This window comes from Xiphophorus couchianus, chromosome 10 (genome assembly GCF_001444195.1).
Source record: "Xiphophorus couchianus chromosome 10, X_couchianus-1.0, whole genome shotgun sequence".
Lineage (NCBI taxonomy): Eukaryota > Metazoa > Chordata > Actinopteri > Cyprinodontiformes > Poeciliidae > Xiphophorus > Xiphophorus couchianus.
The window spans coordinates 10,200,769-10,221,028 of record NC_040237.1 but is presented as its reverse complement, the minus strand read 5'-3'; the positions used below and the strand labels follow the sequence as shown (position 1 = coordinate 10,221,028).

The 20,260-nt window shown below is 38.2% G+C and overlaps 1 protein-coding gene across 1 annotated transcript; it reads right to left on the bottom strand.

Annotated features, from left to right (window-relative positions):
• Positions 1-751: 751 nt before the first annotated feature.
• sost (sclerostin) lies at positions 752-7,166 on the bottom strand. Its single transcript, XM_028029426.1, has 2 exons — positions 6,524-7,166; positions 752-2,391 (listed from the first exon to the last, which is right to left on the bottom strand). Exons 1-2 carry the CDS (start codon positions 6,789-6,791, stop codon positions 1,982-1,984), a joined length of 678 nt encoding a protein of 225 aa, XP_027885227.1. The 5' UTR covers positions 6,792-7,166; the 3' UTR covers positions 752-1,981.
• Positions 7,167-20,260: the final 13,094 nt, after the last annotated feature.

The following is a 20,260-nucleotide window of genomic DNA, read 5'->3' as shown; positions in this document are numbered from 1 at the left end:
ATAATCCGGTCAACTTGGTTCGATTGAGGACCAAAATTGCAACATTTGTTACACTTTCAGCTGGTGCAGTTTGCTTTCAGACAGCACTGTGTTGAATGATCCAGACCGGCGTTTCCCAATTCCGGTCCTCAGGCCTCCCTGCCCTGCATGTTTTAGGTGTTTCCCTTCTGCTACACACCTGGATTGAATCTATGGGTGATCAACAGGTTTCTGCAGCACTTGATGGTCATGCAATCATTTGAATCAGCTGCTCTGGAATAGAGGCACATCTAAAACATGCAGAGCAGGGAGGCCTGAGGACCGGAATTGGGAAACGCTGATCCAGACTAATTGAAAAATCTGTTCACCTCTTTGCCTGTGGTGGCGCTGTACCAAGAGCTACTGAAGGAAACGACATGAAAACCTCTGGAGATCAGCTCAACTTCCTTCTTCACAAAATGTAAATAAAAATGGAGCGGCACCAGATTTTAGTGGTTGTAGCATTGCACCAATGAAAAAAATGACATACTAAATGACACTTTGTCAATGCATTGGGTGAAATCCATTTGTCCACAGAGGCCTACTTTTTAAATTTTTTAATGTCCTCCAGAAAATTGATCATGGCCTGGACAGAGCCTGATAATTTCTAAAAAGAATACATTTTTTTGCAAGATATTGTCCTTTCATATCTGCTTATAACTCTATCATCTTTTTCATAAACGTAAATCAGTAGGTTACTTCTTTAAAAAGGAAAAAATACCAAACAGGCTGGTTTGTTGAAATATATCTGCCTTTACTTTTATTTGTGGACTGTACACTCTTATTTTCTCTATCACACTATATGGCATTTATGACTATCAGTTGATATAAAAGGTTGCATAAATAATTTAAATGTGGACATAAAAAATAAATATGAAGTTCATTCATTTTAAAAGAGTCCTTCTTTGGGTCTCTTCCTGCCATCCTTGCGTGGCACGCAGGTTTGATATGTACAATCATGCTGAACTTCTTTCCAGTTGCCATTTCAATGTATGTTTTGGGAGAAAATTCAGCAGACATTTGGATTTATGAAGGAAGAGGAAAAACACTGCAGAGATGAGAACTAGTAAGGATATTGTTAATGTTCTGAAGAAGTTCAGAGAAACTTTTTTTTTTTTCTGTAGTACATCGACAAACCAAATCGCTGCTTAAGATTCTGATGGTCCTCGTCGGTTTCCCGCCTGGATTGTTTAAAGAGAGAAGTGGGGCTTTCTTGACTCTTGCTGGCTCCATCCCTGCTCAGCTTGGCCCGCTGCAACAGAATTCCAGTGTGGGTGTGATGGAGAGAGCTCTGCCCCTGGGTAACACTTTCTGATGCCTCCCACACACCATGTGCACTTTTTTTTCCTGCGTGACCCTAGCAGACAGGAACTGGTGATATCTAGAGAAAATTGCTTAGTGTGAGTCAATCTTAACACAGGAATTAGCTAATTATGTGGTGTCACAGGAATGCCCACTGGTCCCCTACATGGTGTCGGAGGTGGTAAACTTTCATTTCTTTGTCTCTTCTGACTCTGTGTTGCTAAGTTTTGAGAAAAGAACTGGTGTGATTGACAGGTCTATCTAGGGGCAGCTTTCAGGGAACTTCTTAAAATCCTGCTGATGTCCCAAACACTAAAGGACACAGATTACAACCATTCTACCACTCTAGAGAGAAAATGCACCTTCGAGGCTGAGTTAGACTCTGAATCCATTGAATGTTTGTACATGTAGGAGTTGACGTTTCAAGGACGTTTTGTCGTAATTTTTACAAGAACTTTGTTTGGAAAGAAGACCAGATTGGTCCCCTCCTGACCAGTCACTGCTGTTGCTGATCTAATTCATCATGCAAAGAATCAGACCAGAAATTAGCTTATACATTCTCTCTCTTTGAGTTTTTTCTTGCATCCCTTCCCTGTACGAAGGAGAAATGTTGGTGTTTGAGTAACATGTAATGCGCATTCAGTCTCAGTCTTTGGCTGCTTTAGTATGCATTGTCCAGCAGTGGCGTGTTGTTGCTGCTCCGATCCTGTGACAAGCGGCTGTGCTTCCTGCTGGGCTGCCTCTTCGGCACCTCCTTGGCAACTGACTGGTTGTGGTGGGGCCTGAAGCGCTTGCACTTGCAGGAGGTGACCACGCGGATTTTGTAAGTCCGAGTGTTGCCGTTCGGACACTGAAGCTGGACTCTTCTTGTCCTGGAGTGCGCTGGGATGCAACGGTAATCTGCAGCGCTGTTTCTCCACCACTTCCCACGGACGATGGAGTTGGGCATGAGGTGGGCGGGGAGGCACTGGCCTGAGCAGACTAGCTCCCGGATGGGTTTGGCGCTGCGGCAGGAACCATCAGTGATGTAGCGGGTGGAGCGTAGCTCCCTGCAGCTCATCTCGGAAGGACCTGGGTGTGAAGAGTGGCACAGTTTTAACACACGGAGTCGATCAAAACATGGAAAACACACCCCCTCACACCCAAAGCTGCTCAATAGAGTTCTGAAACTTGCAACAGGAGAATCACAAAACCGCAAAAACATATTGCCTTGCCAAGTTAGAACCAAGCCTGAGTAACTGGGTGTGCTAAATGTTTTGGCTTGTGTTCTATGCTGTGATTCATTAATCTAATTTAGTTTAATTCCTGCTAAATTGTAGCTTTTACTTATGAATCCAAAGTAAGGACCATCCAGCAAACTGAGAGAAAAACCAACAGTCTTCTTGCTGTTTGTTCCTTTAACTGATAGAGGAGATAGAAGAGATAGAATGCTGGAACAGAAACATAAGTTAATTTAGAAAAAGTAAACATGAATAGAAGGCCGCTTCTTTTCCTGTTAATTGTCCTATTTTGGGGGTGTCTTGGTTTGAGGGTCAGACAAACTCTTCCTCAAATGAAAGATACATATTGAAATTCAGACATCTTGACAGAGAAACCCCCTTGTGTAAATTTAACAACAACAAAAAAAAACTTCCCTTGTCACCAGGTAGCAGTAGAGCTGAATACTTTATCCTTAATTATATTACAGTAAAATAAATCTTGGGTTGATTAACAAATAAAATGACTCATGAAACACGTTATTTACAATCCCAAGTTTAATTTCCAGGTATTGATTGATGGAAAAATTAATTTTAATCCAAGAAAATATACAGTCCTTCTGACAAAAATGAATGAATGGGGTGGGGAGGGGCGATTTTTGATAGATTATAAGGCTCATTATGATAACTGATTACTGTTATTTTTACCTAGATGAAGATAATTCAATGTCCTCTTATCAACTTACAAATAACATTATATAAAACAAGTAGACATGCCTATTCAAGTAGAAAGAGCAACTTGTACATTTAGGTGGATATTTCAGCCAATAAGATCAGATCAGATTTTGAGCAGTGACTCATGGTCTGATCACTAGCTGACAACAGCGCCTGACAAAGAAACCCAGCTGGCAGCAATAAACTGATAGCAAATCCAGACCAGAGGCCCATTAAACAGCTCAATCAAACCAAATGCAGGTCTGGGGTGGAGGAAAGAAAAAAAAAAAAAAACTGGCATTCAGTTTTTTCACCCTCAGGAAACATATATGGCTCTGGAGGAGTAAACAGCTGTCTGGTTATTTTAATGCAACATTATAAAAGCACTCTAGAGTTTTCAATAAACTGGACATCAGCCAGGTTGATCTAAGACAACACACTCGGCCTGTAATCCTACATTTAAGCAACAGCTTTTACAACAACCACACGCACAAGTTACTGACCCGTATTTCTTTACAAGCCGAAGAACAGTCGATTCAGAAATGATACACTGAGAGAAGGATCTGTTTTCCTCTGTGGCTTTCTTTGGAAAAAAAAAAAGACCAAACAAAGGATTTATGATTTTTTTTTTTTTTTCTCACTCTGAAAATCTGATCTGGTGATATTCTGCGTGTTCTGCTGTTCGTATGCGATATCCGCAACATGCAAGCAGTTTGCATTAAATACTCCCGAAAACAGGACGTTAATCAAATCTGAGCTCCGTCCAGGCCAAGTCCAGTCCCGTTCTTTAATTGTCCTCTTTAGTGAGCAGGGATGGGCCGGCCACTGATTTCCAGGCACACCAGAGTTTTCACAAGTTGCAGCAAGAAGGTTTCTATCATTACATTCCTACAGTTTAGAGTCCTTTACATGAGATGCCAAAGAAAGTTGGGGAGTGACTGCAATTTTGTCCTGCTGCCACCCCTCCCCACCTGTTGCTGCCCACTGATGTTCAGCTAGCTGACAGAAGGGCCTCTACGTATTTACACTGACTGTCACTGTGTGGAAGCTAAAACACCCATCACTACAATTAAGGTTAGACAGTTCGACACTGATACAGATGGCACTTCTCAAAAAAATCAATTTGTTTTCCTACAGCATTGTCTATCATTAAAAAAGTAGCTATACATTGTTTGATTTTCTTAACTTTTGTCATATTTAAAACATTTGACCTTCTGTATTCATTTCTGTATAAAGCAAAAAGATACACGCATCTCTTGATGTAATTTGCATTTGTGAAGAGAATGTATTTTAAAAAATCTGTCAAATGTATGTTGATATATTTATTCTAGGGAGAGGTCTCAGAAATCCTTGTATCAAAAATTGTACATTTTGGTTTTACGGCATTTAAACCACGGCTTGCAAGCCATGAACAGCACATCTGTAAAGAAGGAATGGTCAAATGTTGTCTACTATTTATAGGAAAATAAAAACTTATATATATATTTCTAGTGATAATTTTCCAACTTCAGAAACTGATGATTTGGATGATATGGTGTCATGCTGTTTAAACATTTATTTCTACTGTTGGCTTCATGACAGAAATAAATCATATCAATTCTGATGTACTGATCTATAACAGATAAGTTCAATTTTCAGAGCAGTATTCATGTTTGTGAGACTCTGTTTTCAGGGACTGATCCAATGTTGCAAATTTATGAAAAGGTTATTTCTATTAAATTTAGCAGAATTTTTTTTCAAACTTTTACTTGTTTGTTTGTGTATAAAAATCTGCGCAAATGTTATAGACAGAATTGTTACGGCTATAGCAGCACATTAGATTACCAGAATATTACCAACAAAAGAATCATTGCTTCTCTGTTTAATTATAACAAATTAAATATTGTTAAATGTATTATTATTATATAGTATTCTTTAGAATTCCTTCTCAGAATTGTAAAGTGAAACTCTCATATCAACCTAAGCATATTAAAATGTCAAGGAAATACACATCTGAGTGAGTTTTCGAGAAGATTGGAAGAAAACCAGGCATCAGACAAAATCTCTGCCGCGTCCCCAAATGGACCAGAGAACCCCATCCCAGGACTTAAATCAAGAGATGGATAATAAAAGTGGCCCGGAACATTTGAGAGTTCTTTTCCCTTTGGGAAGTCCTTGATATTTGTTGTATATTTGCTAATAAAAACAAACCTCCCTTATTTTGGAGAAAATTAAAATGTCTTAAGTATTTAAATTTGGTCATCTTTGGTGCTGTTTTTCATCCTCGAAGAGAAGAATCACTCACACAAATTGACCTTAAATGCTCATTCTTCTAATCTAATCAGTCGCCTCCTCTGAGCTCCAGCTTGAGAGGCCATGATTAGGCAACAACTCCTGAACCACCCAGCTTGAATCAACGATCCCTCTATCACAACATACAGCATCTCCTAACCACAGGTGGGAATCATTCCCAAAAGCAGCGTTGCGTTTAAAAAGCAATTCCTTAACCCCACTCTCCACAAAAGGCATCCCCCACTGCAGAACAAACTTTGGTGTTTTTTTCTGTTTGGGGAACATGTTGTTGCAATCAAACGGTCATGGAGCAAGCAGAGCTTGACTAATAGTATAAAGAGAAAGGGAAACAACCTGGAAGACAATGTGAAAAAAAGCGCGGTGATGTCTTTGTGAACGCTCAACTTCAGACTGCGTGAAGGGAAGCAACCACAAGAATGTGAGTGTGAGCCACTCTCATCACACTCATCCTTGGGTTTTACACTCTCACACTCAACACACACACACACACACACACACACATTGCAAAGTTGTTGCTAATCAGTAAGCTGGTGAGAAAATGTGACACAATTTGAAGTTGGGATCAAACAGCAGATCCCATTCAGCTTGGACAGACCCTATTTTTCTACATACAGGAATTTCAGTGCAATTAATGCATTTAAGTTGTTTGTGTTAGGAAGCACAAAAGCTACACAATATGGACAAATTCAATGATTTCTTAACTGTGGCAAGACCAAGTGGTGAGAAGGCAGGGGTTTCTGCCAAACCCCCAACCTAAAGACCTATATGCATAATATTGTTTATGACAATTCTAGAAATAAGAGACCACGTTTAAAGTAGTTGCATTATTCCTTTATAACGCACCCCCCTCAAAGATTTCTGGAGAACATGCTTCTGAGGTGAAATTGAAAGGTTTGAATTTTAATTTGAAATCTCCTTTTGCAATTTCCAACATACCATATTTTTTTTAATATATGGTGTGTGGGGGTGTGTGTGTGTGAACACTTAAAGAAAATACTTACTATAAGAAACCGTGTTTGAAGTGGATGTTCTCCCTCCGTTTTTTGCCCTGTTATTAAGGGTGTTGTTATTATTGTTGTTGTTGTTGTTGTTGTCTGAGGTCTGCAGGATCGCCTGGTGGGGTGGCCGGCTGTTTTCCCTCCGGTTCGGCAAAATCTCCGTGGCATCGTTCTTTATTTCCTTCCAGCCCTTGGCGGCCGCGCAGCATCCCTGCAGCCGCAGCAGCAGGAGCGCCGAGCTGGAGACGATGAGGGCCACAGATACCTGCATTGCTGCTCGGGTAGAAATAAATCAAACCAGACCGGCAAGCTTCCTTAGAAATAAAAATCTAAACTACTCATACACACACACTTTTGATCACGCAGCACCACACATACACACGCCAAAGAGATGCGCACTGGTCCAGGTTTGTCACTTCCAGTCTCCAGTGTGTGAGGGGCACGCGTTTTTGGAGCTTTTACGCAAGTTCTTGTCCGGGGCTGACAATTAAAGCTCACTCGGTGTGGGAGGGGTTGAACCTGGGCGATTCATTCAGGAGGGAGGAGGAGGATAGGAAGGGTGGAGGGAGGAGGTATGGGTGAGTAAACAGAGGAACAGAGTAGAGGGAAGTAGAGGTGAGGAATACGGGAATGGTTTGAGGTCAGACCAGATGAGAGAGTGCAACGGAGGGGAAAAAAATGGGACAAAAAAAAAAAGAGCAGAGACGAGAAAAGAAGGAGACGGGCGAGTATCTGTAGAGTGAAATATCTCTCCGTTGTTGTTGTTGGAGTTAACAGCAGCAATGCATCTTAACGCTTCCTGTTGCATTACGTGTCTCAGAAAGTATTTTCTATAGGTGGTTTATGTTGGACATCATCTGAACACGAGTCCTCCCAAAGCTGCAGCATATGCTCCTCACACTCCCCTGAGACCTTTCACCCTGTACCTTTTTTTAAATATATATAAAATCTAATTACACAAATGAATCCTTCAGCTCCTGCGGTAATAATTCCACCTCACCACAGCTCTTAACAAATATATTACATCTAATGAGATGCTCAACTCCAAAAACTCTCATCAGGACGTTGTTGTTTTAATGTGGTCATCATCAACCCCTATAGCATTAACATGGGCTGTTTACAAGGCATGAACTCGTTTTATTTAATAATATGGATTTCTGCTTAGAATGTGGACTGATAGTCCCATGGAATTGATGAGCACTGTCTAATAGAGACTCACATTGTAACACTGCCCTCTTGAGGGAGAATCCAGTATGCTAGGTCCTGACGTTTCAATAGAATCTTTTTTTTGTGCAATACCAAAAGGGCCATAAAGTAATAAATACATTTATAATAATTAGATCATTACATGTATATCACAAGTTGAATGGAATTGGAGAGAAACACAGTCAATAAGAAAAAGTATGAATAATGTGCCCCCAATTATTCATATGTCAATAAATGGTTAAATAAATAGAAAAATGAACCATACTCTTAATATTGTTGCAGTGTCAGTCAAGTTTATTTGTATACTCCTTTTCAGCAAGAAGGCAGTTGAAAGTGTTCACAATACAATAACCAGTTATGAAACAAGTGATAAACATTACATCTTGTCAAATGCCATCATCAAAATCTTCCTTATCAAATATACACAAGATATAATAATTGTTCCAGTTATTAGTAATCAAAGGCAACTCTTTTTAGGTGGGTTTTTAGTCTTTATTTAATTTCTTTCAGCCATTTTGCAGGTTCAGGCAGACCTGTGAAGACACTGTTGCAGTAGTCAATGTGACTAAACGCATAGATGATTTTTTTTTTTTCTAGATGTCGTTGGAAGATTAGTCCTTTAATCCAAGAAAGGTTTTTTATGTGACAGGTCGACTTTGCAATTGTGTTTAATAAATCTGTTTCCCCTCAAAATCTCTGGTAAGTAATCTCCTCCAGCTGTCCTGCATCCTGCTGATTAGACTCACCAGGTTTCAATTGCACTCTTCACTCCTTAGTACTTGAACTCCCCGGTTTTCCTTGACCCTTCAGTGGCTTCTTTTGTTACGTACACCCCAGTTCTATGTCCCACTTACCTTGCTTCATGTTCAGCTGTACACTTTTTATCATTTTAAATCCTTTAAACGGACCCTGTTACTCACAACGTCATGTCTGCAGTTTGGTCCTCCTCTAACGTCAAGACTGGAAATTAAAGATTAGCTCTTCAAACCATCACGCTTGATTCAATCTCATGTTGCCCAGCACTCACATGACACCGTCATTTCATTCCTAACACCAGAAAAAGCAGGGAGTGTAGAAGTGGGTGCTTCTGACCGGAATGCAACATGTAGCTTATAGATCAGGAGTCTACAATTGCTGTCCTGGAGTGCCACTCTCCTGCAACTATTGAATGCATCTGTTCTCCATCACACCTGAATTAAATGAAGTGTTGATGATGACCATGCCATACTTTCCAACATGCCAACAAGGAAATGCAATGTTTTTTGGGGTTTTTTTTCCCCAGGTGTTATGAAATGTGGGTGCATCCAAAAGTTGCAGGACAGTGGCATTCGAGGACTGGAGTTTCTGATCCCAATCCACTGATTTGGATCAACATGCGTTGGATTTACTTGCACTTGGACATCTCAGTCCCATGGCATATTTCTTTCCTGCACAGTTGAGTTCAAGTCTCTGGGAAGCTTTATTTTTTCTGTAATCAATTGGATCAATGTGGTGAAGTCCCACCCTTGCAGAAAGAGGTTTCAATTGTAACAGCAATGTATTAACTCCATGAGCCAGGGACATCATAGTCAAGATATGGTGAAATCAGCTTTGAGCAAGATGTAAATCATGATTTGTGAAAAATCCTGATGTAATCATGTACACAGCTGTGCATACATTATATTTTGTTCATTTTATTACAGTATCAATCTTACATAGAGCTTTCCTATTTGAAGATCCAGTGCAAACAGAACCTTTCATCGTGCGTAAAAGTCTCACATGAGACACTCCTCCGGACTGTCAGGTCCAATTACCTTCCCTGAAGTACTGTAAAAATGATCCATGTGGTTACACTTACAATTTCCAATTCAACTGCTGGCTTCAAAAGCTGTATCTCAAAGGAATTTATCTTGATATAGTCCAACAAACATGCAAATCAAAGCTCCTTTAATAGGACTTGCTTTTGTTACACATTAAGCAACACTTTAAATGAGTTGGCACATAAATGAAATATATATTTTTGCCATAGATATATAGTTTTAAAAATAATCTCCATAGGAACAAACTGAACATTTAGAATGTAATAGTTCTCATTGCTAATAAGTTGATAAGTGGTTCTTTGCCAACATGTAAACCGTTCATTTATTCTGTCAATGAGATTTTCTCCCCTTTGATCTTTTGGGGAAACATATTTTGTCTTTTGCTTGCACTTCTTGTTTTACCGTACATTCATTTAAAAAAAAAAAAGCAGAACAGATTAAATCTGAAAAATATTTTCACCTTTTTTCTTGTTGCTAAAAAAACCCCAAGTGAAATTGTACATATTTATTACTAACCCTCAAATAATTGTCTATGTTAAACTGTCTGTTGTAACATGTATGAAATCTGACATGGAGCCTGATTTGCACCGTGTGATCCAAGAGGAATTAAAGTAAGAGGAGCAGACAGCTCTGTTCTCCCACTGTGTGCAATCCTCCAGCTCTAAAGTTGTGCCAAAATGTTTTTTTAGAGAGTAATGGATGGGCCCAGTGTCTACTCTAAGCCAGCTCTGATTACAGCCTCCTCACCGAAATCACGACGGATGTCAATCACAGTCTCAATTTAGACCTCTCTGGGTTTCTTTATAGAGCCCTTGGGCTCCAGTGCAGTGTTTTTATCATGATAACAGAGCGCAAAGAAACCCAAATAACAATCAGATGCTCACCAAATTGAAAAAAAAGAAAAAAAAAAAAAAACTGGCACTGCAGAGGACAAAAATGTATAAATGTGGAAAAATATGAGGAAAAATATAAATAATTCAAGCTCTCTATGAAGGGAGTCTGCTTATATGATGCATCATAAGTTTATTAGCTAGTGAAGCACAGGTTGATTTGCTCAAAAACCCGACAGTAAATAAGAAGAAATTATATCCATGGTTGAGACTCCTTTTTGAACCTTAAGTATGAGTGAAGAAATTATTCACAACATGTGCAGCATGATCATGCACATGCTTTCTGGCATCTCACAATAATCCTTAGGAATATTTTACTGCAGAACTACATGGACGTGCCAATTTCTGTTTCTTTTTCCAAGTAGAAGTTACACTTTGTGCACAAATTGTGACCAATTCTGAACTGCATGATGATGTCATATTTACTAGATACTTTTTAATGAAAACAGTTATATTTCAAAGCAACCAAAAAAGGATTGCAAACATGAAGTGGTTGGTTTTCATTGTGCGTAATCTATAAGTGCTAAGCTTTAAAAAGCTTCAAAACTATTAGACCAAACTTTAGTTTCATGTAAGAAGAAATTATTTATTATTTTCTATCAAATGCACCCAAGAAAAAAAAAGGATTAACTTTGGTTTTATTGTCAATGTTTACTGTAGTATAGACAATTCTTAAATGTTTTTTCCACTTAAGTCATCTTGTACTGCAGAATCTAAAACAAAACAAATTGGGTCTTTTCCGCCCACATATCATATCCCATACATATAGCGCAAATCACAGTATTAGCTGTGGCAGGAGCATAATCTTAGCGCGGATAATGTTACAAGCCGAACGACTCTTTGAAAAATTTCAATCTCATGCAAGCAGGTATTTATCCCTGTCTAAATGTTTGTGGATCATATTTATGTTTTAAGATGCTGCACATCTGGATACATTTTAGCTACACAAACCATCACATGCTCATATTTAATATTATGAGACAGGATGCATTTCGCACTTGAAAGTTTAGCAGTTCATGAAAACAGCTGGAAAATCAGTAAGTAAAAATGACTTTTTTTCAGTTTTTTAAAAGTTGCTGCAAGTGTACCAGGTGATTTTTAAACAAAGCACAGTAAAATATTTTACTCTTTAGACCAATGTTTAACTTCTGCTTCTTCAAGGATGCAAGAAAATGTTTTGAGTATTTCATTTTGAACCCAAATGCTATAACTGAAACAATTCAGTTCAGTTTCCCTCTAAATCTTATAGCGTCACTTTTAAACATTTTCAGTGAAATTTTATTCATGACCACCTTGCATGCTGGTGGCGGTCAGTGGGTCCAGTGGCGCAGGTGGATGGCAGCCTCTCTTCTGATTTCAGACAGACTGCCCCAGGGAAGCTGTGGCGACTATCCATTAGCTTTCCATCATCAGCGCTGAGAGTGTGTGTGAATGACTAGGATGTAGTGTGAAGCGCTTTGGGACTTCTGCACTTGTTATGTTCATTCAAAAAATATTTTATGAACATTTACAGCACTACAGCACACTACCATCGCAAGTTTAAATTATTATTTACATACAAGTTTGTGATTATTTACGTGAGACACAGATGTAGGAGCCGATGTATTGTTATCCATAAATTGTTATATATATATTTTACACTGCCTGTCTTTTATTTTGGATATATACTCTGACTGATATATTGCGTGTTTCATTCTCAATTAGTGTGGGTGGCACATTTCCTCTAACCTCCATTTCCTGTGTACATAATCATAGATCTCAACGTAAATAACAATCTAAAGAGATCCTGACAGAAGTGTAAAGATTCATGACCTAGCATTTCCGTAAAGAAATATATTCCCTTTTCAGGGCTTGTTTATTTCAGCTGAGAAGAGATGGTTAATCTTTCTTTTTGTTCATTTAAAGATATTCTGGCCTTCATTTCATCCAGATTTGTGTAATTTACTCGAGGTAAGTTTACCTTCATGTGAGTCAAAATATTGTTGGACTAAAAATGATCACAGTGAACTATAAGGCTACATGTAAATAATTATTTTTGCTTAGATTCTGATATTGTGAAATAGTTCCCAACCAACATAGGCTTTACATCTCCCTTTAGACCGTAACAGACTCCTCTCGCTCTTTTCAAACATTCATTTAAACATGATTCCAGCATATCTGTGTAGTATCACATAATGAGAAAAATCTATCACTCTTCAGCCAAATAACAATGCAAGCAGCCTGCTTTGTTTTTGTGAACCACATAATTCCTGAGAAATGAGGAGACGAGTGAAATGTGCAGATTGCTGCCAGTATTTTGTGTTTTCCTCATGTTAACCCCTAACTGTTGGCCTGTTTGTCTGCCGGCAGAAGGTCACATGGAGGTGACTGGCTGCCCTGGACAAGCTCCAGCAGTGAAATAATAAGTACTTGACCTCAAAGTGGAATTCCTCCTCTCCGATAATGTATCACGTGGGTTTCACACAAGAAAACAGAAGGTGTCACACTCCCTGCCTTGTATCTCTTTATAGGATTATTTCTTGTTTGTCTTTGGGCTTTTTAAGGAACCATAAAAATAGAAGGTACATGCTATGGATTGGCCATGTCTCCAAGAAAAAGGCAACTGTGGTGACGAGTCTGGATGCACCTCAAAAACCACACAAACCATTTCCCAACTACTGTGAGCCTCTCAATGCACTGAGCCACCAGCTTGCTTCTCCTCCTGTAGTCCACAGGTGATATTCTTAGCAGCAAGACAAATTGTACCACAAAATATTCAGCCACACAGTTCAGAAAATCTTTTTTTAATATACTTGAACCTAAAACCCTTGGCTGGTTTTGTCTGGCTATTGACATAGTAAGATCTTCATATCTCTTTGGATTAAGCTCAAGATTTCTTTAAACAAACAAAGCCCTTTTTAATCAATCTGCATGTCCATTTGGATTAAAATAATATGCATAAATTGAACATAGCAGATGATAAATCTAATGATGTATCAATGGTATTATCATTAGATATTATAATTTGTTGTGATTTAATTCAATAGTTATGGTTAATATTTCATAATTTTCAACCATTCCAATGTAATTTATTGGAATCTTTGTGATAGAGCAATAAAACGCAAACATAATTCTGAAGTGACACATTGTTTACAGTTGAAAATCTAAAACATTTATTCAGCCCCATTTACTCTGATGCACCTAAATAAAGTCTTTTACAACCAACTGCCTTCAGAAGACACTTAATGTTAACTTAGTTAACTTGGTGTATGGTAAGTTATTCAGTGAAGTAAGTGTTAACTATTTTAAGTTAACACTGTCAATAGCTTAGCTAACATCGACAACAATGTTAACGTAATTGTTAACAAAGTTAGTTAAAAAGGTCTGGATTTTGTTCTGTGAAGGCTTTAGAGACCTGTTAGAGAGCATTACTGAACAAACAACTTCATGGTGGCCAAAGAACATAGCGAATAGGTCAGAAGTAAAAGGAGGGGAATTTTTACAGAAAACGTTTCAATCCATTATCTGAAGTTTGAAAGGGTATAGCAAAATTGAACTGAACCTGAACTGACAGACTGGGCAAGGAGAGCAGTAATCAGAGAAGCGGAGGAGTTGCAGAATCCACAGCATAGGAGGGAGAAGTTATTGATGGGGCAAAACAAGACGTACACTCTCAAGATCTGAATTGTATAACAGGGTGACCAGGAAAAAGCTACTATTTAAAAAGAGCCATAAGAACTCCCATTTAAAGTTTGACACAAGCCTCAGAAGGGGTCACAGCAAACCTAGGAAAGAAAGTATTCTTGTCACACAAAAATACATGCAACGCTTATCAGATTTGAATGGATAAAAATGTTCCATCTCATTTTTCTTCTGCTTATGCAATACTTGTGTTGGTGGGTCACATACAATCCCAGAAAACAATTGTAAGGCACTGCTCCCACTGAAACATTCTGTGCATGATCCGTTATATTCGCAGTTAGAGGACAAGCTAGAGGACTGTGTATTGAGAAGAATCAACAAGAAACTTGCATGGTGTTCTCTATTGCGACAGGAACGAATGTCTGAAAACAGAGATGGAGGAAACAAACCTTTAGTGGTTGCTACTCTCTGAGCCTTCTCTGGCCATGCTCCACAATGTATAAACATGAGAGCAGTATCAACATTTATATCTGAATTTCAGCACCAAAGTAAACACCTGAATTTGCCTAAACAGCTCTATAAATTACATGCCCTGCATCAGATTTAAGCTTTGAACTACAATTTATTTTAAGTGAGTCATCAGTTACGTCTGCTGTAAAGTGTGGTGTTGTTGAAGAATTTTTTTTCTTTTCAGTGTTGTTCCTTCAGATGCCAAGCAATGACCAACATTGGTCTCTGACGGGGGAAAAAAGAGCATTCTGTAATATATGTAGATGGTGAATCAGAAATATGGTACTGCTTAAGGGCGAGGGCAGCTAAAATCCCCCAGAATACTTTGCAAGGTGCACTAATTAAGCCTGAAAATACAATCAGACTCAGCTGTAAGCCTGACAGTAAGTTACACCAGCTCAGAGAGACATTGAGCATTGAAGCTTGCCCAAAAACTTATTCTTTCTGGATTTTTTACAAGATTTGCAGAACAAGATAACAAGCTCATGAGAGTAATCCATAAATCTTGTATTATGCCTAGTAAATTCTAATCATAAGCAGTAGTTTCAGAGCCCGTCATGGAAAGGTGCTGCTGCTTGCCATCAGCTCTGAGCCCACCCACTGTGCAGCTTCCTGACAGAATCCAGCCTTTGTTTAATGCAGAAATGTTGCTTTCCTGAGCAAATTATGACGGCACATTCGTGACTGAAACCGGTATGTAATTTGGAGATAAAATCATGTCTGAAACTTTGTTTGTTGGCCTCGTTTCTTTGACAAATCTCTGAGTAAACAGGGTGGATCTCTTCCATGCAGGTCACACTTTGCCAGTACTGGTTGACGTCAGAATGCACAAGTTAGGTTATTTTCCAGCCGAGTCATATTTTAAAAGATGCCTTGGTGATTTTTCATGAACAGGTCATCACAAACGTCCTCTAAAACCTTTCAGAGCTGTAGCGTAGACTTTGCGAATTGACGGAGAGACACCCGCAGAGATTCAAATGAACTTATTAAATACTTAAACAATGCCTTCGAGAAACAAAGCACCAACATTCCTTCAGCACCCAGCAAAAAAAAGGAAAAAAGACTGTATTAAGAAAACGAAGGCAGTTAACTTTTAGCAGGTGATACTAATTGAGTGGTGCAGCCCATCTGGAGCTGGTTTAAAAAAATCACTCAAATGCAATTCCTGTAACAACCAAGAAGGCTCTGTCTAAGAATGCAGGCACACAGTGTACCCCAAGTGATGTGTTTTTATTTCCTTTAATGAGCAGAAATTTTATGGAATTAGTTCTGGGAAATTTATTCATTGTCCAGTTATTAAAAAGATTAGTGTGACCTGTACCAATATCAAGAATGTCCAAATCAAAGTTAAAACAAAATTAGTTAGACTTGCAAATGATCTCTTAACTGCCTCTGATAATGATCTTCAATAGGGGAACATATGTGGATGAAACCTGACCTGATTTAATTAATATTGATGGACTCCAGTGTGTACATTTACGCACTACCTCTGTTCGCAATTGAGTTATGAATGGTGTTCCACAGGGATCTGAGCTAAGAACTTTGTAATAGGCTCTTTAATATGCCCAAGGTCACATTGGGTCATTGTATAAAACCATTACTGGAACTACTCCATTAAATCATAATAATCTCTGCAGCCACCTTGCGAAACTAACTAGATCTTTTCTTATTTTAAAGACAGGTTTATATTTCCAGCACCATTTGAATGCCAGGTAAGTAAAAATGCATAAATGACAATAAGCAGATGTAAAGAAAATCTAATAAAATAAAAATACATCAAAAAGAGCTGTCAAAATATGTTTGTTCCAAATAAGAGAAGCCTATAAACTAATACTGCCTATAAACTTATTGTCTAATTCTGGTGACAACACTGAGTAAGCAGAAATTTGCTGACCTTCCTGGTGTTGATCTGGCAGAAGCATTGTAAATAATGCTGGTCCTTATTCTGCTTTTGTGGATAATGGTTAATAAACAGACAATTACAATAATTAAACTGAATTCAGAAGCATGAAATAGTTTTTAAGAGTTGTTGTAAAATCCATAATCTGAGCTGCAGTGAATATAGAAATGTTGAAAAAAAAAAAAAGTTGCCAGACAGTTGAGCCTTGTGGAACCCCACATTTGATTTTGGTTTACTTGAATGTAATTTAAGTCTTTCGAACGAGATGTCAAGACATCTGCCTTTGCGAAATTTTACCAGAGCAGTGTCTGCTGTATTGTGAAAGGTTGAAAACCTGACAAGAGAAAAAGTGAAAAATAGTTTTTAAACAATTGTGTGTCATTGCTTGAAAGATGTTATGAAATTAAAACAGAATGGAATTCATAATTTGCAGCTTGAGGGGGTTGCAAGTTGAGTAAAAACTCTGCTTCATTAACTTTTGACAGCTACAAAATGTCCTACAAGCACAAAGAACAGTTCCACATAAGGATGTTTGTGTTCATGGATATTCCTTTAATTCCATAGTAACCAAGGGCTTTATTAGTGCAAAATTTATCTCATCCATTTTTAAATTAAGTCTCAAAGTACAACAGGAAGAGAAACTCGTTGATTGCTGTCCGCAGTTTCAACAAGCTTTCTCAAACATAGCTTTACAGTGTCCTTTCTTTGGCTTAACGTGAAAGCTTTATCCCCATATCAGGGTGTGGGTGCGATGTGTAAACACTCGACCCGGAGGAACAACGTTCGGCACAGCGAGTGCAGCGGAGATGAAACGAGTGAGGGAAAACACCATGGGCACAGACGTTTGGAAGAGGATCTGAAGATCTCTGAGCTACAAAGCCCATTCTCTTATTTGCCAATTTTCCCCAAATCTTGATGCTCTCTAATAATTAGTGCTGTGCCACAGATGTGACTTATTTCTCCATACTCTGAGTGTGTACACAGGATATGAAGATTTAAAGAAAGCATCATATGCTTTCTATTTGATAAAGCCATTAAAATGAGGATAAAGATTAAAGCTGAGTGGCTTGGTTGAGGAAATAGCGAACTAAAAGACCTAAAGTACTTTGACAAATCTAAACATATGGGAGAGAAGAAAGGGAAAAAATGTGACTGTGGATCAATTCCATGGACTTTGACGGAAACGGGATAAATGAGTCAACAAGCAATAAAAATTTTCAAAGAATTTCAGGGCTAAAAATGTCTGTAAAATCATGGATTTCCTGTTTCTCAACAGTGATTCATTTTTCCCATAAACAAGAATGAAACATAAGCTTCCACCTGTTATTCAAACCTGATGAGAGAAATCATGAGATTAGGTATAAAAATAAAAAAATAAAAACATTTTAAAAAGTGCAGATGTTAAAATTGTATTTAAAGTTTGACATTTTAATTCACCTTTATTTGAAAAGTGGAAATTAAATCTATCCGCCATGAAAATAAGTTAAAATGACACCAGTGGAAATAACCAAATGCAGGAACCTGTCTGCTTTGACTCCGGCGTCAGCTGTAAACATTTCCACTCGCTGCAAACCGCAGAATTAAGTGGCACTTCATCACACTGAGACCTGAGATGTTATTGATGAGATTTTAGAAACAAGCATCCTGGGTTCCTTCAAATAAGCAGCTGAAGGGGAACTATAATTCCTCCTTTTTCACTTGAGCTGCTTCCTGACTTTTATTGCTCCCTGGAGAAACTTGGACATAGCATTTTTTCTCTATCACAGACTCTACATGTCCCTGCATTAGTTGTTCACCTTTCCTTTGCTTCAAAAATATTGACTTCAAAAATATTCAGGCAGCCGAACTGCTGTCACATTTAACTACATTACAAACAAAAACTAATGTATTTTCTTGGGATTTTAAGCGATAGACAAACACACCTTTCACGCTGTGAAGTGAAAGAAAAAGCATATGTGGTTTTCTGTATATTGTTGAAGAAAAATGTGACATACATTTGTATTCAGCAGGGTTAAGTAATAAAATCTACATCCCAAAAGACATGACTGAGGGTTCACCTTCCAGCTGGACAGCAAAATTTAATATTCATCTAGAGCTATGGCTGAATGGTTTAGATCAAAGCAAATTCATGTATTTGAATAATCCAGAAAAAAAAAATCATGGACCAAGAATCTGTGGCAAGTCCTTAAAGTTGATGTTCACTGATGGCTGTCCGTCCAATCTGACTGAGCTTGAGCTATTCTGTTAAGAGAAATTGGCAAAAATGTTAGTATCAAGATGTGCAAAGCTCTTAGACTCACCCTCAAAATGCTGGAGCTATAATTGCAGCAAAGTTACACAAAGTACTGAAAGGCTGAAGTGAAATGCTTCATCAAATGCTATTAAAATATGCTTTTTGTGAAGTTTTTGTGCAAATAAAGTTCAAATGGTATGAAGACTTTTCCAAGGTACTTTAAGGAAGGAGGCTTGCTGTTTCACTGGGAGGCCCCTGGGGTACCACACAGCTGGCGTGCAGTAATTGCAGTGCAAAAGAGCGTGGAGAGATGGAGAGAGGCAGAGAAGGTGGAGAAAAAGTAACTCAGGCTGGTTTGAGTATTTTCAGCAACTCTGATGGATGTCATGCTGCGTTAGTGGTCCATCCCAGGTGTGCAGGTCAAGTTTTGTGAAACATAAAATAGCATTTGCATCAACACTTGGAGAACTAGACTTGGAAGGTTACTTCAACCTCTTTGTGTAATCTCGTTCCTGCTCTTTATGTCATTTCCCTTCAGACCTCTCCCAGCTCCACTCGTTCTCCGTCATTAACCTCTGCTTTCCTACAGAAGTTGAAGAGGGATTTGGCTCCACCTGGTGGTCAAAGTTGTGAACGATCAAAGCGTGGGGAAATTTCAGGATCCTTCCGTTTTATTTCTGAATGGTTTTTTAATAGTTTTAGTTATGGTGAGCTGTGCCAGTGGTAAAAGTATACAGGTAATTTATTATTTTGTTTTTTGCTTTTTTGTCTTTATTCAGGTTATTTTATTTTTACGGAATCCTGAATCTATTTGTTTCATTATTTTAGACTTCATCTAGATTTGATGCAACTTGGTTAGATTTAAATTAAGTAATATTTTTTGTTTCAAATAACATATTGTGTAAAATTAGGAAAAACTGAAAGTCTGCAGATAGATAGGTTGAGACAATATCGTGTGCAACTGCAAGTGATCTGCACTTGTAAGGCCCTTTTTTAAAACTCGGCTTTCAGCCAGAAAATCCTTAAAAAACCAAAAGGTGTCGTGATGACACTAGATCCAACTTTGATATCTGATCAATGTAAAAGTAGTCCGTTTTAGGCTTTTATTTAAATTCATGGCTTATAGAGAACGAGAAACGTTCTTTCATTTTCAGACTGCAGAAACTGATGGTTATGTCAAAGAAAAAAATAAACTTACGAAAAGATGTTGAAATGAATCAAGAAAAATAAAGTGAGGCTCACCATTACTCTAGCCTGATTTTAATCAGACATGACTTGAGACACAGCTGCTTTGAGTGTTTTGTTGCATTCCAAATTTGATATTATTTTGGTTTACTTCCTGGGGTGATGTGAAAGCCACCTGTTTGGATTTATTTGCCTCGTTGGATTTGCTTGGATGATAGACCAGTCTCTGTTTCAAAATTACTGTTTTCTTTTTTTTCATATCTGTTTTAAATGGTTGGGGTCAAAGTCAGACTATTTTTTTTTACTATGAAAGATGGTTTAATATAGTTTGTGAGGTTTAGTATTAGTGTGCTGCTCTAAAGATTAAAAGCTCCAAAGCTGTACACAAAATTTATT